Source organism: Panthera uncia, assembly GCF_023721935.1.
Source record: "Panthera uncia isolate 11264 chromosome C1 unlocalized genomic scaffold, Puncia_PCG_1.0 HiC_scaffold_4, whole genome shotgun sequence".
Classification (NCBI taxonomy): domain Eukaryota; kingdom Metazoa; phylum Chordata; class Mammalia; order Carnivora; family Felidae; genus Panthera; species Panthera uncia.
In genome coordinates this window covers 68,165,453-68,189,716 of record NW_026057585.1, presented here as the reverse complement: position 1 = coordinate 68,189,716, position 24,264 = coordinate 68,165,453, and the positions used below count along the sequence as shown (strand labels likewise).

At 48.6% G+C, this 24,264-nt stretch overlaps 2 protein-coding genes across 2 annotated transcripts in view; one reads left to right on the top strand and one right to left on the bottom strand.

Moving 5' to 3' along the window:
- The window catches only part of LOC125912638 (cytochrome P450 4B1), a 64,245-nt gene extending 54,009 nt beyond the window's left edge, over positions 1-10,236 (top strand). The window contains exons 2-12 of the mRNA XM_049617231.1: positions 2,465-2,606; positions 2,790-2,834; positions 3,378-3,505; positions 4,304-4,428; positions 4,745-4,896; positions 5,050-5,156; positions 5,851-6,041; positions 8,237-8,370; positions 9,169-9,233; positions 9,334-9,416; positions 9,845-10,236. Coding sequence (XP_049473188.1) covers positions 2,465-2,606; positions 2,790-2,834; positions 3,378-3,505; positions 4,304-4,428; positions 4,745-4,896; positions 5,050-5,156; positions 5,851-6,041; positions 8,237-8,370; positions 9,169-9,233; positions 9,334-9,416; positions 9,845-10,028 — 1,356 coding nt within the window. The 3' untranslated portion in view covers positions 10,029-10,236. The remainder of the gene's footprint in view (positions 1-2,464; positions 2,607-2,789; positions 2,835-3,377; positions 3,506-4,303; positions 4,429-4,744; positions 4,897-5,049; positions 5,157-5,850; positions 6,042-8,236; positions 8,371-9,168; positions 9,234-9,333; positions 9,417-9,844) is intronic.
- Positions 10,237-13,070: 2,834 nt separating this feature from the next.
- Positions 13,071-24,006, bottom strand: LOC125912647 (cytochrome P450 4A11). Its single transcript, XM_049617254.1, is given in 12 exon segments — positions 13,071-13,889; positions 13,891-13,976; positions 13,979-14,052; positions 16,410-16,486; positions 16,636-16,700; positions 17,564-17,749; positions 18,071-18,177; positions 19,147-19,272; positions 20,253-20,383; positions 20,829-20,869; positions 21,621-21,762; positions 23,812-24,006. Coding segments are annotated over 12 exon segments (1,368 nt in total). The 3' UTR covers positions 13,071-13,751.
- Between the last annotated feature and the right edge of the window lie 258 nt (positions 24,007-24,264).

Genomic DNA, 24,264 nt, shown 5'->3' with positions numbered 1-24,264 from the left:
ATAGCACAGGTTTTGGAACTGAAAGACCTGGACTTGAGGATTGTGTGACTTTGGGCAAGGCTCACCATCACTTCTTAGCCAATATGTGGTGGCTGGGAGAGTCATGGTGACCCATGTGAATCTCACCCAAAGTCCCTCTGCTCCTTCTGTTGAGCCAAGGGTCTCTTCTGAGTTGTGTGTTCACAGCCATTCACATGTGTTCACATGTACATTTGTGGTAGTACACTTGTCTCTGAAAAGGAGGATAGAGAATGAAGTCACCTATTTGTCACTAGGGTGGGGGGGAAATTGCCTCTCTACCCCGTGGACCATTACATACCCCTCCAATCTCCTGATGACTCTGTGCTTAGCCCCATGGAGTTTGTGTAAATCTAATCCATTTTCTTAAACTGATTTTTTATGGTTATTTCAGAGATGCTGCCTCATCCCAATTGTTGTTAGTTCTTCTTGGTAGATATTTCTAATCTTTTAGCTTTGAATATACAGTTTTGGTGTCCTTGATACTGGTTAGGGTTTATGCACATGCTTAGTACTGCCCAGTCTTGTGGGGAGAGGTAGTGACCAAGAGGTGGGGTGGGGGAGGACTGAGACTAGAGCACCCATGGACCCCTAAGGATGTCTACCCTAGAGAGGAGCCGGTCTGGGGAATCTGGCCCCCACTTTCCAATCCCAGGACGTTCCTGGGCAGTGGGAGCCTGTGGCCCCAGAAAGCAGAGTGGACACTAACAGGGAACGCCACAGGCACTTACCAGGTTTCCAAGGGTGTAACTCAAGCTCAACTTCCCATGTGACTCGGGACAAGGATTAATCCTTTATCCATGGGTGGAAGTATCGTAGGGCATGTTCAGAATGAATTCTTTAGTGTAGTTTGGGGGCTTTTGGGAGTAGGATATGGCAGGAGATGCAGGGAGGAGGATGTTGGGGAAAAATAGGCTTGAAGGGGAAGTAACTACAAGTCGAGGGCTTACCTTGTGCAGGATCCAGTGCTGGGTCCTTCCATATAATATATCAGTTAAGGGCTTTAAATGCCGCATGACCTCAACAAATAACGCATGCCCTGCATGATTTAATTAATACCAAAAAAATCCTATAAGGTAAGTTATCATTCCCATTTTACAGATGAGAAGAGTAAGATTCAGAAAGCCTAAAGATGTTGCCCAAGTTCACACATCTAAAAATAGGGGAAATCAATATCAAGCCCAGATCTTCCAAGCTCCAAAGATTGCAGGCTGTGAAGTCAGCTTTCCTTAGTTCACATTCCAGCTCCCCAGTTAGCTATAACTATACCTCCTCACAAACTCTGGAGCTCAAACTTTATTCTGAGACCCATGGGCAGGCCACTGAAGGGTTTTAAGTATATCTCTGAAAGACTGCCTCTGAATAGGGGAAAATGGATAAATACATAATGGTGCATCACTATAGTGGAATACCATATAATTGAAATAGCTAAAAATATTGAGGGACAGTTAAATGCATGAGTTTGAAAAGAAGGACAAGATACGTTAAATGAAAAAGGCAGGTTTCAGAAAAGTACATTTATATAAAGCACCTCTGGGTGAGTAGATGTAGCTAGAAAATCCCCCAAAGAGCACACACCACCCTCTAGATAACCTCTCCAACCTCATCTCAGGCCACTGTCCCACCGAGGGGCAGCTCCTGGAAGACACCACATTCCCCCTGCCCCAGAGCATTTGTGCTTGCTGTTTGCTCTACTGGGAGTGTTCCTTCCTTACTCTTTGCACTGCTGGCTCCTTGTTATCCTTTGGCTTTCACCTTGAGTGTCCTCTCCAACAAGAGGCCATCCTGGATCTCCCTGTCTAAGCAGATTAGTCTGTTTTCATAGCACTGTTAGTCTTTCTCATAGCACTGTGTTTGTTCCCTTGTTACACTTACTACTGTCTGTATTCATTCTACTTGTTGTTTAGTTGAATATTATCAGTGTTCCCCATAGAATGAAAGGGCAGAACCATGTCTGTCTCATCCCCTGGGACGTCTAGACAGTGCCCTGCCTATAGTAGGACCTCAATACAAATGTGTTGAATGACATAGCAGGGGCAGAATCGAGCAGACTTCTGCATTGCACAGCAAGCTGGTATTATCTTTCTAAACTATCTTTCTAAACTATGAAAAAGTTTAATGCTCAAAAGCATTTGCTTTTTGTGAGCAGTATAGACAGAGTGTTGGTGACAGGCACCAGATGGAAGCAGGTTGGCTAGTTTGGGATTGTTAAGCTAAACCACATATAGTAAGAGTGTGCTTAGACTTACAGCAGTGGCTCTGGGACTGGAGAGGGGACTGAGCCCAGAGATATATAGGACTGTGACTGGCTGGCAGAGGAATGCAGGAGGAGGGGAAGATGCTCCAAGGGTCTCTCTGGGCAGCCTCCTCTCTTCCTGCCCAGGGACTTAAGGCCTGGCTGGTGATAGTGTTCCCTGAATGTTTTGCTCTTCTTTAACTATTTCAGATCCAGAAGACAGGGAGCCTGGACAAGGTGGTGTCCTGGGCCCACCAGTTCCCTTATGCCCACCCACTCTGGCTTGGACAGTTCCTTGGCTTCCTGAACATCTATGAGCCTGATTATGCCAAGGCTGTGTATAGCCGAGGAGGTGAGGCCTCCCAAGAGAGGGTGGGGTTTCCTGAGAGCAAAGGGCTCAGAGCTCCAAGTGGGGAGGAATCCTGGGGTCTGCACCTTACGTCTGGGCAGCCGAGGTCTACATCCTATTGATTAATAAGCCTCTTTCAGGTATCTCCTAGTTTTTGCATGACCTGATCTTCTCTTTCTCCTGCAGATCCCAAGGCTGCGGACGTGTATGATTTCTTCCTCCAGTGGATTGGTGAGTGGGCACTTGCTTTCTCTGACCTTAGTGCTGGGTTACCAGGATCCTTCCTTGTCCCATCCCTCTCTGTCCTGTGCCCACTCAGTCTTATCTCATCCATGGGAACACCTGGCTCCCAAGTGCCCCTCCCAAGCTCAGCTGCTCAGTGGGGAGACAGGGGAAGAGGCAGGATAGCTCCTAGCTGGCTGGGGAAGTGGGGCTCAGGCATCTTCTCCTGCTGGGTATGTCCTCTTCCATGGACAGGCATAGCAAGGGCTTTGGAAAATACATGAGTCTGAAAAACAGCTTCCTGGAATAGGTGGCCCTGGAGTGGGATCCTAGGAGATTTTATTGGTGGTGCTGGCCGGGCAAAAGCCTGAGGAGGGAGTGATGGTAGGGCCAAGCTGGTTTCATCAGAGGCTGCAAACACTGGGTGGCTAGAAGGCAGAGCTGTTGGGACAGGAGGCTGGGTAAGGAGGACTGGGGTGGGAGCCCCAAGCTGCCAGGTGTGGGACAGGATCTTGTAGATAACCAGCTTCCCCTCTGCCATCTTTTACCCAGGGAAAGGCCTGCTGGTCCTCCATGGGCCCAAGTGGTATGAGCACCGCAAGCTGCTCACACCTGGCTTCCACTATGACGTGCTGAAACCCTATGTGGCTGTGTTCAACAACTCCACACACGCCATGCTGGTGAGGTCCCAGTGCCAGGCTCCTGGAGGCTATGGCTGCCTCCTCCCCAAGCTTCCCTGGGGCAGGGCCATGAGGAGAATTGCTAAGACCCCAAAGGCCTGTACTGCCTGTAATAGCAGTGCCAAGCCCTGCTGTACCTGATACCTGCTGTGTGCTGGGTTCTGATCAAGTGCTGAGACTCCAAGTAGTTGGGCAGCTCTGGCCCTGTCTCCACTGGGAAATCCAGGCATCCCTCTTCCTAGAACAAAGGGCTTCTGTGAGGCCCCAGTAGGGATCCTCCTGTAGCAGACTGGAGGGATGCCTATATCTGAGAATATTAGGAAGGTCTTTCATATCTGGAAAGTGCTTCCTTCTCATTCTCTGCCTACCACAACTATCTAAAATAATGTCATTAGCAACTCATCTCTGAAAGGGATGCCAAAGATCAGAGATCAGGCTCTGACTCTCAGGGATGGGTAATCCCTGGAAGTTACCCGGGCTAGTCTTTCCCCTCGTAGGAAACTCCTTGCTAGCATCACTGCAGCCTGACTTATACACAGGCTGTGGTGAGGAGCTCTCCACCTCTCAGCCCTCCTTTTCCCTTTATGTAGGCTCTCTGGCTCAGTGTCTGTATGTGCTGCCTCCTGGTCCTACCCTAGCCTGAAGCCCCTACCTGCCCTGCACCCCTACATTCCAGCAGGATGGAGGCCAGGCCAGGGACTTGGTTCATGGGAGAGAGGATAGGCTATGCATCCTGGAGGACAGGGGTGGGGGTGCTCAGCTGACCCCCTGACATTACCTTCCATTTCTGGGCTCCAGGACAAGTGGGAAGAAAAGGCTCGTGAGGATAAGAGCTTTGACATCTTCTGTGATGTGGGCCACATGGCGCTGGACTCACTCATGAAGTGCACCTTTGGCAAAGGAAACAGCGGTCTCAGTCACAGGTCCGGGGGTACTTGGGGCTGACCACAGTCTCTATCTACCCAGGCCAGCTCAGTGGGGAGTGTTGGCAGGACTCTAAGGCCCTGGTTTGAGAGGACATAGGGTCCTGCCCTAGGAAGCCCCAGCTTGGGCATAGGTGGAGGCAACTGGGCCTTGCCCAAAGTTAGAAGACAGATTCTTCCTTTGGTGGAGAGGCTTAATGGCAGGGAGAGGAAGGGTGAGAAACATGTGGTTGGGGCTGGATTCTGGAATGGAATTGCCCCAGGCAACTCTGTGGGTCACAGTCTGAGCACTCCTGCCCACTCTTCTACTGTGTAGGGACAATAGCTACTACCTGGCGGTCAGCGACCTCACTCTGCTGATGCAGCAGCGCATCGAGTCCTTCCAGTACCATAATGACTTCATCTACTGGCTCACCCCACATGGCCGACGCTTCCTACGGGCCTGCCAGGCAGCCCACGACCACACAGGTGGGCCTTTCCCACAGGGCCCAACCACAGGAAGCCAAGGGTCTAGTCTAGCTCCTCTAGGCCCATCTGGGACCTCTGCCATTGAAGAATTTCAACCCCCCTTCAGGCAGAGAATGGGTCCCCAGGCAGTGACACCCTCTGCTCCTGGCCCAGACCAGGTCATCAGGGAACGAAAGGCAGCCCTGCAGGATGAGAAAGAGCAGGAGAAGATCCAGAACCGGAGGCACCTGGACTTCCTAGATATTCTTCTGGGGGCTCGGGTGAGTGAGTGTGCAGTGGACCACCTGAGAACTTGTACCAGAGGGGTCAAGCCCCTCCCTTGGACAGCAGCAGGGGCTGGTAAGCACTTTCCTTCTCTTTCCCCAGCAAATATGACCTGCTCCTTGTCTTATGACACACATCAGAAAAAACTCATAGATGGGAAGCTGTGGCAGTGGGGAGAGATGTAGTAGCAGGAAGCCTGGGTCATACGTTAGAAGTCCTAAAGACCAATTCTAGCCTTCTAAGACTCTGAAGAGTCTTTCCTTCCTTCCTTTCCTTCCTTTCTTCCTTCCTTTATTCATCCACTCTACAAACTCACTAACCCCTACCCTGGGTTAGTTCTTGTGCAGAAGATGAGAAAGACCTGGCCTTGCATCCAGACACTTATAGTCTAGTGGAAGGACAGGAGGTGACAGTGACAAAGATCTCTTCCTCTGCCAGGTGGCATTCTGAGCAGAATTGACTGTCAGGGCTGGGTAAAGTCACTTGGGCAGAGGGATCAGGGAAGATTTCCTGGAGTAGGAGGCATCCAAACCATGCCTGAGATTGGAATCTGGGGGAAGGTCTCAACTCCCAGTCTGAAAAGGTGTTTTCCTTCCCTCCCTTGGACCTTCATTTGACAGCTGTTATGATGTCTTCTTGATACCTATCTCAAATACGTTGAGCTGTCCCATCATGCCTTCCCTAACCTAGGATGAAAGTGGGATCAAGTTGTCCGACGCAGAACTGCGGGCTGAAGTGGACACATTCATGTTTGAAGGCCATGACACCACCACCAGTGGCATCTCCTGGTTTCTCTACTGCATGGCCCTGTACCCGGAGCACCAGAGTCGTTGTCGGGAGGAGGTCTGCGAGATCCTTGGGGACCGGGACTCCTTCCAGTGGTGAGTGAGGCTGTGGCTGAGCACAGTGTCTTGCTTCCCTGTCCCAGCAATAAGTTGAGCCTATGCTGTCTGGTGTCATCTTCAGATGATGCAGGGGGACCATCCTGGAAACTAGGTGAGGGTGGTGGCCATTGTCCTGTTCCTTCCAGCGCTGTGGCTTTCAGGGGGGAACCTCTGCAGACACATCCCTCAGCTCCTTCTCCCATAGTGCAGCCTTTTTCAGGTTGAGTTGCCACCAGGAGGCCGATTTTTGGTGTACTGACTGCCTCTGCTGGCAGAACCTGACTACCCTTCTGGGGTGCTGGATGGAACAGTGGGGGCCAGCTGCCGGGAGATAGGAGGGAACTGAGGATGGATACAGCCAGACCCTGGGGAGCTGACCACATCCCTCCCACCTGCCTTTGGATGGTTATGTGCAGCCTCTAGACTCCTCTGGTGAAAGAGAAAAGCCTGCTTCCCAAACCCCATCACTTAAAATCTTTCAATTGTTCTCTGTTTCTTGATTCAAATTTGAACTCATTGACATGACACTGACAGATGCTGACCTCTTTGCAGGTCATCTCTGGGATTCTCCCACAGGCTCCTCTCTCCCTCCCTCCTCCCCCTCAGGCCTTGGCCTTCTGTCAGCCACCTTAACTTTCTCTCTGGCTCCTGTGCTACCTCCAACATGGGGTTAGGCACACAGCATAGCACAGCAAATGCTCCACCAGTGGGAGAGACTTTAGATTCACCAGAAGGAGACTGACCTATATTTCGGGATCTGAGATTTGATGTCGCCACTATATACTTTTACCAGCCAGATGTTGGAAACCTCCCAGCGTGTCCAGCCATGTGCCAGGTGCTTCTGGGGGTGCAGCTGGGAAGAGAAGGAAAAGGAGCCAAGTTGTTGCCATTAGGAGGTTTTTAGAAAGTTGAACCAAATAACCAAAAGCTAGAGAGAAAACACAGAATGGAGTAAGATTGAGTGACCCATGTTGACAGCAGAGGAATCAGAAGGAGTGGGGCTTGGACTGACTTTCTTTTTTTTTTTTTTAATTCTTTTATTTATTGAGAGAGGGAGAGGGAGACAGAGAGAGACAGAGAGAGAGGGAAAGAGAGAGAGAGAACAAGAACAAGCAGGGGAGGGGCAGAGAGACAAGGAAAGAGAGAATCCAATGCAGGGCTCAAACCCATGAACTGTGAGATCATGACCTGAGCCAAAATCAAGAGTCAGAGGCTTAACTGATTGAGCCACCCAGATGCCCCTTGAGTTAACTTTCTAAGGAGGGGTGACACTCAGACAAAGGAAGAAAGAAACAGGCATTTAGGTGGTATAACAACATGAACACGGCTTGGAGGCAGGGAGTTAAAATATTTATTTATTTTATTTTCACTTCATTTCAGTTAGAACTTGAAGCAACTTACAGGACACTTATTCAATACAAGCAATAAAACACAAATGAAAAAATTATTACTGGTATATAATACTTTGTTAATGTTAATTGAAAATATCTTATCCTGGTGTGTAACCTGCCATTTCATCTCCTCTAAGGTATCTCTTGATGAATACAAGTTCCTGGTTTTAACAAAGTCAAGTATATCTAAAAAAAATGAGGACCTGGCCAAAAAAAAAATCCTTAGGGTTTGGGGCTCTCTAATAAAGTGCTGCATAGTGATCATGGTTGGACCACATTTGTGTGTGAGCTTCCTGGTAGAAAAGAGGAAAAGAGAAATACAATTTTTGTTTTTGAACTGAGCTTGTCATAGTTTATGCATTTATTTCTTCATTCAACCAATGTATATCAGCCCTTGTTTTCTTCCACCTCAGTTCCACAGGGGAAACCAAGTGGAACCTAAAGAATTGTCCTTTATGGGGCTTTTGCGGAGCCTTGAGAGACACAGGAGTGACTTTGTCTTTGATGGCTGGATACACATACAACTCTAGGGTTCTGTGCCTTCCTTTTCTAGCAGCAATGAGGGAGGGATGGAGAAAAGTGGAATCAGAAAAAAAAATAAAAAAAGGAAAAGTGGAGCCAGAACCCCTGGGTCCAAGTGGCTACCCCATTCCAGTCTGGTGTAGACACTTGAAGCATTTATGTCCCTCTCCCTGTTGGATGTGTGATGGTGGTTAAGGTGGAAAGGTGGGGCTGGAGCCTGCCTTCCTGTGGAACCCCGTTGCTTCCCATCCCCAGAAAGCTTGGTTGTATTGCTGGTAGGGATGATCTGGGGAAGATGACCTACTTGACCATGTGCATCAAGGAGAGCCTTCGCCTCTACCCACCTGTGCCCCAGGTGTACCGCCAGCTCAGCAAGCCTGTCAACTTTGTGGATGGCCGCTCTCTACCTGCAGGTGAGATGGAATGGATTGGGGATGGAACTGGAGTCCTTGTGGATGCTTCTCTGACACTCGCTGTCCCTTTGGCCAAATCTTTGCACCAATGGGGAAGAGCTCAAGCTTTGTGTTTGGCCTTGGTCCAAATCCTGGTTCTATAATGTATGGATAAATCTCTACCTCGAGCCTCTGTTTCCTCTTCTGTAAAGCAGGGGCAAGAAGAGTATTTGCCTTACAAGGTTGTTGTCAAGGTTAAAGAGACAGTATTCATCAGGGATGTCATGTGCCACTATGTAGGTTGTGTCCTGAACAACTTCAGGAAGCACCATTCACATAGACAATGATTATGTGCATTCCACAACCTGTGCAGCTGTATGTAGTAGCTTCGTAAGGAGTGTTTAACTCTGTATCTGGCACACAACATGCACCTGATGAATGGTAGGTGTTACTATTGATAGCATAAGGTTATGGATAGTAACTTCCCTCAAGCATCAATTATTTGAAAGTAGAAAGTGTTGTAATAGTCCTTGCCTGTCCTATCTCATGGTAAGGTGGGTTCAGTCCTCCTTTTTCCTCTCTCCATTCCACAATGTCTGTGTCAGGTGCTTGTGTCCAGTGCTGGGACTGGAGGAAGTAGATATGATCATCAAAAGCACTTTTATGTCTTGAACGTGGTGATGAACCCTCCATCACTGGCAGTGCTCAGGCGGGGGCTCGTGCCCAGTTAGAAGAATACTAGGGGATTCTGGCCCTGTGAGGAGGTGGGCATGGCTCTCTGAGGACCACCTAGCTACCAAGCCTCTGCTCTGCCCACAGGCAGCCTGATCTCTCTGCACATCTATGCCCTCCACAGGAACAGCTCAGTGTGGCCTGACTCTGAGGTACCCCATCCCTGGGCCTGGAGGTCAGATGGGGTGGGAGGTTATGGAGGTCACCCTCTCCAGCACCTGGCAGATATTTAAACAAGGCTTGTCCTCTTAGGTCTTTGACCCTCTGCGCTTTACTCCTGAGAATGTGGCCACACGCCACCCCTTTGCTTTCATGCCTTTCTCTGCTGGGCCCAGGTAAGGAGAGGACCAATGTCCCCAGGCCCTCAGGACTGGGGAGGGGAGAATGGAAGATGTTGTGGGTAAAGCATCATTTTGGGGAATTCTGTGATAAGGGAGCTGCCACTGGGTTTTGGGTGATCCTAAAGCAGAGTAAGTTCCAGGGACTTTCTTCTTTCCATTAGCATATTCATGTTCCTGGCAGGTGGTGGGCTGGCTGAGTCATTCCAAGAGAAGCCCCCAAACCAGAACCCCCAATGTGAATCTATTCGGTCTAGGACCCTCACTGTGCTCTCAAGATCTGTTGCCTGTGTCCAGGTCAATCAATTGATCAGCCAGTTGTCCATCCACAAATAGTTATTGGCTTTTGTTGGCCACTCAGAGTTTTGGACTTTCTCACTCTTGACACACCATAGTCTGATGCCACCTTGTGCTGCTCACGGTAGGAACTGCATCGGGCAGCAGTTTGCCATGAATGAGATGAAGGTGGTCACGGCCCTCTGCTTGCTCCGCTTTGAGTTCGCCCTGGACCCCTTGCAGCTCCCCATCAAGATGCCCCAGCTAATTCTGCGCTCCAAGAATGGAATCCACCTCCGCCTGAAGCCTCTGCACCTGGGCTCTGGGAAGTAGCTCTGCCTAGGATAGGGCCCCAGACAGCCCAGACTGTGGCCTCTCCTTGGGCTGGATCATAGAATCTCCCAGGCTGGATCATAGAATAGCTATAGCTCCCTGTCTTTGGGAGGCTTACAGTTTAGAAGAGGAGCAGGCACCCACATAAACAGTCATCTGGAGGGCAGTGACATGTAAGCATGTGTGTCAATAAATGTTTATTATGTGTGTATTCTAAACCTCATTCATTCAACAAACATGATGAGCACATACTTGCTTCTAGGATCTCCCTTTATCTCCTATAATTGACAATCTTTCTAGAATGTAGCAGAAACTTTCATGCCAGCCCTGATGATGCAGTGAATGCAATGGAAGCTTTGTCTTGGGATTCGTGATTCTGATCCAGCACTCACCTACTCCACATAAAAGAGGGATGGCTTTGGGGACTTTCCCCCTCACTGAGATGTATTTCTCTGCTTAACTGTGTATGTGTGTGCATGTGTGTGCATCTGTGTGTGTGTGTGTGTGTGTGTGTGTAATATAACAGACATAAGGAAAAATTACCTAAACAAAAAATGTACAAGGCAATGAATTTCTAAAGGAAATTCCCAGGCAACTACCACTGAAATCAAGGAATATGGAACATGGTTTCCCAAGTGTATCTTCTGCCCCTCCTGAGACAGGTTTCTGTAGCACTCTAGCCATTGTCAGCATCTGTGTCACAGTCACCCAGTACTCTGAGTGTTCAGACTTTTGCTGGAGAAAGCAGTAGAGTGGCATTAAAGAGGGGGGCTTCCTGGAAGAGACAGTGCTTAAATCAAACCTTGAGGCAGGTGAGGTACAAAGGTACAAAGAATGGCTTTAGGGGAGGGCCTCAGACTGGGGTGCCCCATGATGAATTAGAAATTCTTCCTCAGTATTCCCTGCAGCAGCTGCCTGATGGGTGAGGTCACATATATCACCAGGGTTCAAGTTCTAAGGCCACTATTGAGTTCTAATCCAGGAATTAGACAACAGTGGAAGGGAGGACACTGGAGATGGAAGGGAAGGATAAGAGAGGGGAATTCTAGCCCTGGGACTTGGGGATGTCTCCATGTTGCCCTGAGGATGTACCATCTGGAGACACAACCTTCCTGCTATTGATGCTTCCCCTTCTTTTTTTTTTTTTATAAAAAATTTTTTTCAACGTTTTTTATTTATTTTTGGGACAGAGAGAGACAGAGCATGAACGGGGGAGGGGCAGAAAGAGAGGGAGACACAGAATCGGAAACAGGCTCCAGGCTCCGAGCCATCAGCCCAGAGCCTGACGCGGGGCTCGAACTCACAGACTGCGAGATCGTGACCTGGCTGAAGTCGGACGCTTAACCTACTGTGCCACCCAGGCGCCCCAGATGCTTCCCCTTCTTAAAAGAAGGCCACAGCCCTGGAAGTTTGGCTATGGGCCACCTGCTCACTCCTGCAAAGCCTTGTCAAGACCCAGAACTCCTTACCCACCTGAGGCTGGGATTCAGAGACCTCAGCTAGGGTGTCATCCATACCACCAACTTCCCTCTCTATCCTGCTTGTGGACAGACCTTTCTCTATGCAAGTAGAGGTAGCCATCACCAGAGAGCAGAACTCAGAGGTCATAATCACCTCTGGCCCATGGGTGGCACCCAAGTCTAAGACTTGTCTGCTTCCCTTATCTGTTTGGTTTGTCAGGAAACCTATGAGGAAGGACTGGAGGCGGCCCTTATCCTACTTCAATGTTAAGAGAAGGAAACTGCCAAGATGCCCATCAGAAAACATCTTGAGATGAGGTCTTCTGACTTTGGACCCTCGTGACCAAGACTCCATAGGTGTATTGATTCTCTTGGTCTGAGAGCATATGTCTGTGGGAAACAGAGCTGAGAGCTCCAAGCTTGACAGAAGGGGAAAGCTCCACGTGGCAAGGGAGGACCGAGGCTGCAGAACAGCGGGCACCAAAGATGAACTCCACTTAATCTTTCTAGCCCTCCAAACACCTAGTGGCTTCCTATGACCCCTGGCATTTGTATGCACATGTATGGGGTAGAGTATAGAGTGTGTGAGGAGTGCACACAGGTGTGGCTATACAGGTATGTGGCATGGGGATTGTGCATATGAGTGTGAACTCAGCCTGGGTTTCTTCTTTTGCCTAGAGGCAGCAGGCTCACTTCTTGGTCACAATCATTAACATCAATGTAATCCTGTGGTCAGAGCATGTGTCCATGGCTGGCCACCTAGAATTCCAAGCTCCCATTATCTTGTACTCTCTGAGCCTCAGCCCCTCCCCTTCTGCACCACCTGATGCCAGGGAACCTTCCAGACTTCCTGTCCAGTGCCTTCCCAGCTTACTTTCCTGCCCCAACCCCTAGTCAAACACCAAGCATCCACACTGTCCCTTCTCAAAGAAGGGCTGAACTAGCCCAGTGATCTAGGAAGCCAGGGGACAGAAAGAGAGGTCCTGGCTACAAGCACCAACTGGGGAAGAAGGCCCTTCAGGGAGGCAGAATGTAGCATCACACCATAGGCTGAGGCCTGCAAGGAAGTCTGTCTATGGCATCCAGGGGTCTGGCTAGGAATGGCAGGGGTGGGATAAGAGGGAGATCTGTGTTTAGAACAAAGGAAAGAATGGGGGCTGGTTTGAGAGAGGTGGAGGAGGGCAAAGGAGGGCCTGGGAACAGGGCCCAGGGTCAGGAGGACAAACACCCAAGCAGTCACATAATGGGGCAGGGTTGAAAAAGTCCCTCCCACTCAGGGTGGCAGACCAGAGATGCAAGGGACTGCCAAGGGGGTTGTCCTGTGGGAGAGATACCACCTTCAATTTGCTGCTTGGGGTCTCACATCCTTTGCCACTGGCCAATCCATTGGCCCACATGGGCTCCTACCAGTACTTCCTAGACAGCCAACCACTCCATGGTCTGATGCAATGGGACACATCCGGCCCTCCTGGGGTTCTGGCATCACAGAGCAGATATGACCCCACTTCCTTGTCTCCTCTGTATTTCTCCCCCTTCTCTCTCTTTTCTTCATCTACTTCCAAGGGAAGACACACACTCCATACAACATTAAGAACTTTATTCCAGGGAGGAAAAAAGAAGAAGGTATATGAATAATTACAAACAAGAATACAGGTAACACACAGGAGAGAGCTGGGAGCATGGACCAATAGCAATCACACAGAAACTAAGCAGGGTGAATGATGGTTCCCCAAGTCCATGTCCTGGAACCTGAGATAGGTCTGTTTTATCCAAGCAGGGCTATACAATCACAAAAGCCTTTATGGAAGAGAAGGTGATATGAATACAGAAGCAGAAAGACATTGAAAGATACTGCTGAATTTGAATATAGAGGAGGCTCCAAAAGCCAAAGATCATAAGGAATGCAGCTAGAGGCTGGAACAGGCAGAGGGGGATTCTCTCTTAAAGCCTGGAGGTAGTGTGACTGTACCAACTTCTTGGCCGTTTTCCAGCAAAATCAATTTTAGAATTTCAACTCCAGAACTATAAGAGAACAAATTGATATTATTATAAGTCACTAAGGCTATGGTAAGTTATTTTGGCAGCCAGAAAAAAATAATATAGGGACAACCAAACAGGTACAAAAGGAGAAAGACATGCAGAGGAAAGCAAGGTGGGGGACAAGCAGGCATTGGGTTAAGTGGACAGGCGGGGATTCACGTAGATAGGAAAAAGGTAAAAGATGAGTAAATAGGAAACCTGGCAAAGGGTGAGACAGAGAAGGTCAGACACTCTGATGGCAAGAGGAGGCTATCAGGGAGGCTGGAGGGGGACAGAAGACAGGAGACAGGGGAGACGGACAGGAAGACAGGATGGCAGGCAGGAGGTTCTTGGGCTCATCCTTGTCTGCACAGGGGTTAGAGCAGCTTCCTGAGATGCAGGTGGATCCCATTCTTGGACTTCAACACAATTCTTGGCCAGGGAACAGGGACCCTGGAAGGATCTGGCACAGCTCAAAGCAGAGCAGGGTCAGGGCCACCGCCACCTTCATCTCATTCATGGCAAACTGCTTCCCAATGCAGTTCCTGGGTCAGGGAGGGAAAAGGGAATGAGAAGTGGCCTCAATCCCCTTGCTGGGAACAGCACATGCAGGGCCCTCCTGCATGGGCCCGGCCCCGATCCCTTTCCTTATAGGATACACACACATCTCGACCCAAGCCTTGCTTCACACTCTACCTCTGACCTTTGACAAAGCCTACAGTCTTCCAGGGCTAGCTCCTTCTCCTACCTCTGCTGTCAACAGGCCTGAAATCCTCTTACAAGGGGGTCAGCCCCCTGAGCCACCCAGGCAAGTCAAGTGATCACTACAACAGTTAATCAAGTTATTTGCTCTCTCCATAAGCCATTTCTGATTTCATAAAGGGAAACCCAGGATAGGGTACCATAGGGGATAGGCTGGGACACACTTCAGGCCTTAACCATCTGGGGAGCTATAGGGACCCAGATCCTCAGAGAAAGGACAAGGTGGAATTGTGTAAGGAAGTCAGAATGGAAACAGAGAAACATCCTGGAGGGGCAAGGCCTTAGCGATGCTCAACCTGCTACACCATCTGCCACCCAGTTTGGGTCTAGACTCCTGTCATCCCCTTGACCCCTCCTTCAACCAGCTGCTGTAAATATTAATTGTACTTGATAAAGTCCCTGCCTGCCATCCCTCAGGCTCCTCACCCAAGCTTTCCTGTCTCCTGCCTTCCCTTCCTGTCCTGAAGCCTCAGCCCAGTTCAGACCCTCCCAGGCCCTCCATCACACCTAGGACATATCCATGTGCCTCAGCTGGCATGAAAACCCTCTCCAGCTTTTGCCTCACTCACCTGTCATCTATCCAGCTCCACCTTCCAGCTCAGCTCCTGCTGATGAGATCCCTGAGGATACCCTCCCTCTACCTCTACCTGCCACATGCTCAAGGTTAAGGGCAATGAAAGCTCACCCTCACCTCTGCTGCTGGCAGCATATCTGTATTCACAGACCATGAAGTCACACTAGTGTTTTTTACTCAGGGACACATCACCTTTCATAATAGGACAGTTCCAGGTACACGAAATATCCTACTGTGTGTTCAGTTAGTAAATGATGGAGTGAAAGAATAATGAATGAATGAATGAATGATGTCTCTTTGAGTGGAGACATTTATCTATTGACTGTGAACTCTTAAAGGCAAGGGCAATATCTTTCTCTGTGTTCCCAACTCCTAGAACAGGACTTGGCACACAGAGATAGGCTTAATTAGTAGTCTTATAACTCAATGATGTTTATTGAACTGAAAAAAACCCTGAATGGAATGAAATGAAATATGAGTAACTATTAGGTGTGAGCTAGGCTGGACCTGTCTATCCCTCTCCTGTCTCTACTGGCAGCCATATGACTTGCACCAATGTCTAGGCTCAAATCCTACAGCGAGTATCTGGAAGAGTAGTTTGCTTAAAGCCTATTCTGTGAAAGTGGATTCACTATTTGAAGAACTCACAGATTTATGTATTCAGAAAATAACTTGTTTCTAGTAAACATTTACAAGGTTTATGGAGGTTACTATTTAGAGGACCATTTCAACAGCACTGGAGGATTTCAGAGCAGCCACTCGGGAGAATAGTCATCCAGCTCCACAGCCACTTCAAGTCTGCTTTATGTTTTACGCACCAGGAACTTTGCAAATGCCACTACAAATTAGTGGGTTTTCTCTCAAAAGCAGTTGATTGTCCTCAATTTTGTGCTTTTTGCCAATGTTGACTATATAAATTCTGGGACTAAGATATATAAATCCCATTCGCATAAGGAATTTTGCTAGCTGGAAAAGTTGTCATGGTTATGTGAATATTAATGCACAGTAAACATTTTGTTGGATTAGACTGCAAAAATAGAGAAGACAGGTATTGATGTGAGACATTGTTCAAATGACTACTCAAACCAATCATGTATATGACTTGACCATTTGTAAAAGGAATCCATGGGAAATCCAAACCCAGGCAAATAGCATTGATACAGTGAGTGACAGATCAGTGAATTAGGTACAAAAAGCAGTGGGCTGGACTCACAATATAGGATGAGAGAAAATCATCTTTAGAAATTAGTAATAATTGAGAAAATCAAACATCTGAAATATTCTGATTATGAGAAATCATCCTCCTAAAGTGAGGAAAGCACTGGAATACACTAAACTTTGGAACACCATGATACTGAATTATAGTTGGCTATTGGGTAAGAGCATGGGTCAAAGACATCATGGCAGGTTGTGATTACCACCTTTCCTTTGAACACAGAGACACACACCTTTTCCCAACACACAATCATAAAAGACCAGTAACTGCAGACATCACAGATGAACAGAAGAGGTCATAAACATCAAATATATGCCTAGAACACCCCCATCCATGTTCAAGCACCTCACCTTGATCCTCCTGAGAAGGGCAGGAAAGCATGACTGTGTCAAGCAGAACCTGGTGCATACTGTGAAGGGTCAAACACCTGCAGAGGGAACACCAGGGACAGGACAGGTGTGGTCAAGTCTCTCCTTCCTATCAACCAACCACCACACAGACTACCCAGAGGTGGGATGGGGAAGATGGATTTGTCTGGAGAGATCATCCCATCCCCTCTTCCCCAGGCCATCATACCTCTGGGTTTGGCCACACCTTGGGGTTGTGGTGAAGGCAATAAAAAGAGAGCATGAGTAAGAATCCTGTGGGACAGAAGACAAAAGACTGATCATACTCATGCCATGAGGAGCCGTGTGCATGCACAATGAGAGCCACTTCTCATCACTCCAAGTGGATTGATTGTGTGGCAAGGGAGGTGGGGCTTACATGGCAAAGCATATGTAAACATATTACTAGATAACCAGAACAGGTTGAGAAACAAGAAAGAACTGGAGGCTTATGTTTTGGAGGAACTAAAGTGACAGACAACTCACATTTGTCAAGTACAATCTATGAGCCTTTGGGGAATATGCATGAACTTATCCATCCTCACAACAACCGTCCAACGAAGGCACTCATATCTCCATTGTTCACATGAGACACCTGAGCCTCAAGAAGCTAAGCGACTTGCTTATGACCACACAGTTAGAATGTGGCAGGGCTGGGATTCAGATCAGTGGTGAGCCAAATGTTGGCCTCCAACCATGGCTGGGATCTCAGGTATGATCTTCATCTTCTTTCTGCCACCAACCTGAGGGCTCTCCAGATCCTGGACCATCTGAGCCATGACAGTGAATTTTTTAATGTCTCTCAGTAACCTAGACCCCAAAAGGAAAGATAACATCTCCCCCTACTCCACCTGATTGTCTTTCAAGCATTCACATCTCAGGGAATTAGAATATTAGGGCAAAACCCAAAGCCACATTCAGAGGCTGCCATTTGTTTATTGAGCTTCTGCTGGATTTAAACTCTGTGCAAAGCACATCATATACCTCACCCAAACTGCAAAGGAAGCATTGATTTTGAGGTGGAAACTAGTCTCAAAGACTTTCAGGAACTGCCTTGGGGTGTATAGATTTCTGACTTCCCGTGTGTTCTTATTTAGTGAGTGTGGTGATGCTCATACCTTTGGGCAAGGACCGCCCATCAGGGAAGCTGATGGGCTTGCTGAGCTCTCTTCCAATGCCTGGAACTGGCGGATAGAGTCGCAGTGCCTCCTTGATGCACATGGTGGTGTAGGGCATCTGGTCTAGGTGGTCCCTGAAACAAAGCTATCCTGAAGGACAGGCAAGATGCTGGCAAGCAGGGAATTCTCTAAATGAGTGATCAGGGGTCTCCCATCTCATGAGCACTCACCAGGTGATGGAGGCACCATCTCCCAGAAGGCTCTGGACCTCTTCATGGCACTGCTGTTGATGCTCAGGGTGTGTGGCCAGGGCATAGAGGATCCAGGAGATGCCACTGGCTGTGGTGTCATGGCCCTCAAACATGAACATGTCCACTTCAGCACAGAGGTCCTTGTCAGGCATGCTGCTCCCGTCTTCCATCTGGGAAGACATGGAGACACAGCAGGGTTTGCCTCCCTCCTCTAAGCTTGTGTGCAAAGCCTCATGCCTCCCCTGCTCACACTCACTCTGGCAAAGAAGAGGATGTCCAGGAAGTCCAAGTGCCTCTTGTTCCTGACCTTCTCCAGCTCTTCCTCCTCCTGCAGCTGAGCCTTCTTCAGCTTGATCACTTGGTCTGTCCCAGAACAGTGTTCCCAGGCAGAGCTGAGAGCTCTAAGTTCCCAGACACAGTCACCTCCTTTGGCCCACTTGCTGCCTGTATCCCAGCCTGTGTTCCAGCTGGATCAGGAGGAAAGTGGTAATTGGTGTGCATGTCAGGGTGAGAGCTGTGGCACCATGTGCTTGTGGGTTGGGTCGCCTCTCAACAGCACAGCCTGTAGAGACTCTGCTTGAATGCTGCTGGCAGGGGGTCTCACTCAACCTTCACCCATGTGCTGACATGTGTCAGCTCCTGCACAGCACTGGCATCCTAACACCTGCACCAGGGGGGTACCCAGTGTGGGTGTGTCCCAGCCCCTGGAGTAGCAGAGAGGAGACAGGGGTCTGCCTGAGTATTTGGGGCCAGTTCCTTTGGGATGTGTCCAGTGAAGGAGTGGAGCTGCCCAGGGGTCAGAGTCCAACCTGTGTGTTGATGGGCAAGCTGGCAGGCCTGGTGGTTCCAGCGGCCTTCAGGGGTCAGCCTGTAAATGATGTCATTCTGGTAGAGAGCATTCCACACTCAGGGGAAAAAAAACAGATTTCTCAGGTCTTGAATGGCCTGGATGTAGGACTGGGAGATCCTGAATGGGGAGGATGCAGAAGGGCCTGTGTGAGGGAGACATCGGCCCTGGAGTGGATTGGGGCTGTGGGTGGAGGGTTCCTCAATCAGTGGGACAGGCAACCCGAGGCATTTTCCTTTTCTGTCTTATGCACTCAAGACCATCAGCCCATTTGTGTGATGGTAGCCAGGTTTTTCCCTATGGCAGGGATCAGAGATCTGTGCCTAATTAACTTTGGTGTGGGCCGAATTTGATTATGGCCTGGTGCTCTCTGCATAATGTGGCTGTTTGTGCTAGAAAACACCTAAGCTGCCCTACCTACCTCTCAGGATAAGTCCATGCCAGTTGGTAGGAAATAGGACCTGGTAGCTGAAGATTACACTGACCTGTCTGCTTGGTGGCTGCCTTGGTAGCTGAAGGCGCACTTCATAATGGTGTCCAAGGTCATCAAGGAGACATGCTCAAAGATCTCCACATATGAGTTCTGTCTGATGAAGTCCTCCCATTTGTCCTGTGGTGGTGGGACATATTAATCCTCTACTCCTCCAGAAGGCCCATGTTGACAAAGCTAGACTCTCTTTCTGTCTCTGCAAATATTCTGATGAGATGTCCTCACTTTCTAAAGTGGATGTGTTTGGGGCTATTTGGAGCCATATGGCAAGTAAGTATTTCTAAAGTGATTAATATTTCTCGGACATATTTGTTACATAATTAATCATGATCTCTTATAGTCTGATGTAGGAGTAAGTTATGGCACTAACCATCTTTTAGCAGACCAGGAAACATTGTTCCCCAGGGCACAAAGGGGGAATCTTTCTGTCCTGTAGTTGATCTAACATGAGAAAAAGGTGAAGTTCCACATTAAGGGGCAAGTGTCAAAGTAGGAGAAAGGCTAAAGGGACAGTACCAGGGTTCCTAAGGAAGGGATATCAAGGATCTCAATTCCTTTTGTTCAACAAAAGTCAGCCGAGCACAGTGAGAAATAAGGGTCCTGTTCAGAGATGATATTATTCCAGGACCAAGCCCTGGGGGTAGAGACCTGGTCTCCATTTCCCTCCATGGAATGGTTAAAATCTATGTAGAAGCCTTTAGCCCAAGCCAAGAGCCTATTTCAGTGACATCCTTGGGATCTTACCCTGCCACTGAAGCTGCTACTGCCCAGGTCAGCCAGTGGCAGCTTGTCCTAGCAGCTTTCAGGGGGATAAGCTACTTTTCCTATCCAAGCCAAAAACATGAAGTGGGGAGGAGAAGGACCCTCTATCCACCATGACTCTCTCTTCTGTGGGCAATGAGCACAGAGTGGCGAAAAGCTGGTGCCTGGGTACTTTCCTGTCGCATCGACTCTTGGGAGCCCTGTCTCATGGTAAGGTACAAGTGCATGATTTTGGGGGGCATGCCTGATGAATATCTGAGGGACACACCTGCCTGATAGTCTATTCTGTGAACTGTGCTGTGGGTATGAGTGTGCAGGTGAGGGTGGGATGGACTTCTAAGCATCACACGGACAGAGTCAGCCATGAGACCCACGTAGGGCTTCAGGATGTCATAGTGGAAGGCTGGGGTCAGTATTCTCCGGTGCTTCAACCATGACCATCCATTCAACAGGAGCAAACCATACCCTGGGTCATAATGGGGGTTTGTGGGGAGGGGTATTCCCAGACATGTCCCAAGAATTTGGGAGTAACCAGTGTATGAGAAGGGCATCCTGGGCAAGTCAGGAAGGCCAATGCATATGAGGAGGGTGACTTCACAACAAATGGTCATGACAGCTGAGATCTCTTATAGTCTGTTGTAAGGTGTTTGTCATAGAAGGACTTTGGTGAAAAGTCAGGCAGACATCATTGGCGAGGACTGCAAAGTGATGTGGAAGAAGCTGAGCTTCAGGAGGGCTCTCCCCACCATTAGGAAGGGGTGAGGGTTTTATCAGGAGAGAAATGGGGCTCCATTCAGACTTGAGGGGTGTGACTATGGTGCCAGTCACCTCTTGTTTAATCTGGGCTGAATGGATAGTTGTTGGCAAACCTAACCAGAAGGTGGACTTTAGTCCTGGTTCAATGTACTTAACTATCCAGGGAGCCAGGAGTCTGTAGAAGCCATGAGACTTTGGGTCTGAAAGGTAAGAGGGCATTGCAGGAAACTGAGGGGAATAAGGAAAGCAGGCTGCCCCCAGGAGGTGCAGTGGTCCAGGCCATGGGTCCCTATCCCTTCCTGAGGATTGTCAGCTGGTCAAGCCACCTCCCACTTGCCTCCCAGCCCTGACTCCCTTTCTTTCCAGATAATCATTGTGGGCTCAGGAGGGTAGACTCAGTGTCCACAGTACTGCCCTACCAGTCCAGGTAGGTGGATTGGGCAGAAACAAAAGTTCCGTTTCATTGCCAAAGAAAAAACAGAATCTGTTTTTTCTGTAAGTTATAGTGGCTCAGCCATCCCATTACTCACCATATGGAACAGTTAGAGGTGCCAAAGTCAGATCATCTTGTGTAGAAAATTGTCTTTCACTCTAGAATTATCTCAGTTTGATTAAAAAAGGAAAGAAAGAAGGCCAGAAGGTGAGCAGGGAGGAATGGAGGAAGGAAGGAAGGATAGAATGAAGGAAGGAAAGAAGGAAGAAAGGAAGGAGTGGAAGAAAGGAGGATTAAGAAGAGGAGAGGAGAGGAGAGGGAAGGGAAGGGAAGGAAAGGAAACAGAGTTCGGTTTCAATAAATATTCAGCCTCATGCTGGTTGTGAGCAGGGAGGATGCTAGAGAAAGGGTCAGGTATTGATTTCTGAGCCTCCAGTCTCTTCTACAATTTCACAGACCCGTGGGCATGTACCCAAGGGGCAAGAGCTGCTTCAACAGTTATGAAGGTGTCCCCTCACCAGATTGTCCCAGGATAACTTTCATGTAGTCAGGGTCATAGACCACAAGCTCCACCTCTGTTCCCCACAGCCAGTGAGGACAAGCACATGGGAATTTATCTACCCATTTCCGTAGGCATTGCAGATCCTCTTCTTTTTGGAACTATCACCACAGGAAAAGTAAATCAGTAAACCCTTTCCTCTGGCTCCAGGGTTAGTGTTGGCGTTAAGGTCAGGATGGGCACAGGGAAAGAGTTCTGGAACTATCAGCAGAACAAAGTGTTCAGAACTGTGTCTTATGACCTGGCCTCTGATCCAGACTCTGGTGGCTGTCCAAGGATTGCCCTAAGGCCAGGTTCTGTCCTATTGTTGTGTAGAGTTAGGAGCCCTGACAACGAGCTGCCTACAGAAACATGTCAGGGATTGACTCCATGGTGTACAAAACTTTTGGAAGTCATTGGTATAACATTGGCATAAAAAATTTAAGACAACTTTTATTACTTGGTAAGCAGTGGCCAACTCATTATATTATTTGGAGCATGAAATGGTTTATATTTTAAAATTAAATTTATGTATTAACTTTATTTTGCCATATTACTTTCAACAGTAATTGAAAGCATACATGTAAATACATGTAAATGTTTGTTAATATTGCATAGTGTTTGGGAGGTATATAGCTAAGTGAAAACTAAATAAATACAAAACTGTGTGCATGATGTAGTTTTACATATTGAATATGCACACAGTTGTTAAGTCTGGATATATAGAGATAAAAATGATACTGATCTATGGTTTTGATATTTGAGGGTTTTATCTCATTTTCACCTTGTAATAAAAAGAAATTTTTGTGAGCTTCTACCGTCTGCAGTAGTATCCTTCATCTCCTCAGTGGGGATTACAAATGTCTTTGCTTTCTGACTTTGCTTTCTCTACTTTGCCTCCTGCCTGTGACCATTCCAGCAGCCCTGTTGCTCCTTCCCTGAAGATGCTGTTACTGTTGCTCCTCACACCTGCCCTGCAACACCTGCTTACATTTCCTGTCCTTTGTACACACCCTTTCCTCTACCTGGAGGGCCCTTCTACTTTGCCACAGAGCAACTGCCACTCCTCAGCTCTCAACACTCTGCTTTGCTCTCCACTTCTGGAATTCACATAGGCAATTGTTCCTGGACGTGTTCCCGTAGGCAACTCCCCTTATTTCTACCACATCTATGTAACTCAAGCAACTCTCTGCTACATTGGCATCTAATTTCTGCCTGCTCCCACCTGACAATCAGGATTTCCTAGTGCTGAGGTGACCTGTGCTACTGTAGGGCAGGTTCCTTCACTCAGCACATGTTACCGGAGCATTTACTATGTGCATGGCATTGGTTTAAACACTGAATTAGGATATAGCCATAGATCTTACCTGTTTGAAGCTTCTGCTGTACTTGAGGAGACAGACAGAGTAAGTGGCCACGACAGTAGATTATTAATGTGATAAAGGGAAACCCAAGTGTCTGGGGAAGCTTTGAGCACTCAGAATTGGACATTAGAAAGCCCTTCCTCATGCATTTGCTCGTTCATCAAGTCATTGACCAACACCCTATTGGGTTACAAAGATGAATTAGAGGTGGTCTCTCCTACAAGGAGCTCACAACTTTGACACTGCAGACAAAAATAGCGGAGTCAGGTCAGCCCTGCTTTATTAGAAGGACAGTCCAGGGGAAAAAGAGTTGTCCTCTCCACTCCTGAGATGCCCAGAAAAACATCTTGGAGGAGGCTTGGGGCTGGACTTTGGCAGATGGCCATATGAGGGACAAGATTTATCCAGGGGGAAGGGAAAGTATGAGCAGCGCCGTTGAAGGGGAATGCACAGGCAGGGGGAGACAATGAATGACTTAGGGTACAGGAGGAGGTTAGGAAGGAGAAGGGACAGAGCAGTGTTGGGACACCAATATGGCATAGGAGCTGTTTCCAGTTCTCTTCTTTATGTTCAAGCCACTAGATGAAGGTGACTCCTTCTCTAAGGAAAGGCAGACATCAGAAGGCAAATCCTGATCGACTCCTACCATTGAACAATCCACAAAACCTTGTTGAGACTCTCACCATGTGGGTCGTTCCTTTGCTCTGGGCACCCTTCACCACCAGCTAGTGCTGTCAGTGCTGGGTGGGTATTGCTGCTCTTGCTGGCCCAGCCTGCCCTCCCATCCCTGGTCCAGCCCCTTCCTACCTCCTGGATGTGCCCAAAGAGCCAGTGGGAAGGAGGGGACGGGAAATGCTGGACCGCTTTGAGCAGCCACTGCCTGTGCAGGTAGAGCTGTGCTGCCTTGAGCAACAGCAGAGCCAGGCCTAGCAGAGAGGCCACTTGCAGGAGCCCAGAGACACTGCCCAGGGGTCTGGTGAGACTCAGCAAAGAGACACTCATGGTGCAGGGACTGCTGGATTGCTGGCTGTTCCTGTCTGTCCCCGACTATGTCTGACTTCCCCTGAGCACCCCAGCCCCATCACTGCAGGGAGGATTGCCCTGCCCACCTGGAGGGAGGGCAAAGGGAGAGGGAAGAGCTTTGACAGAGCTTTCAGAGTTCATTAACTGTGAGGATCCACCTTAGGAAACAGTGGGAGGAAAGCTTTCTCAGCAGACAGCGACAGTGGCTGGCAAACTCCCACTTGCCCTTCTCCCAAT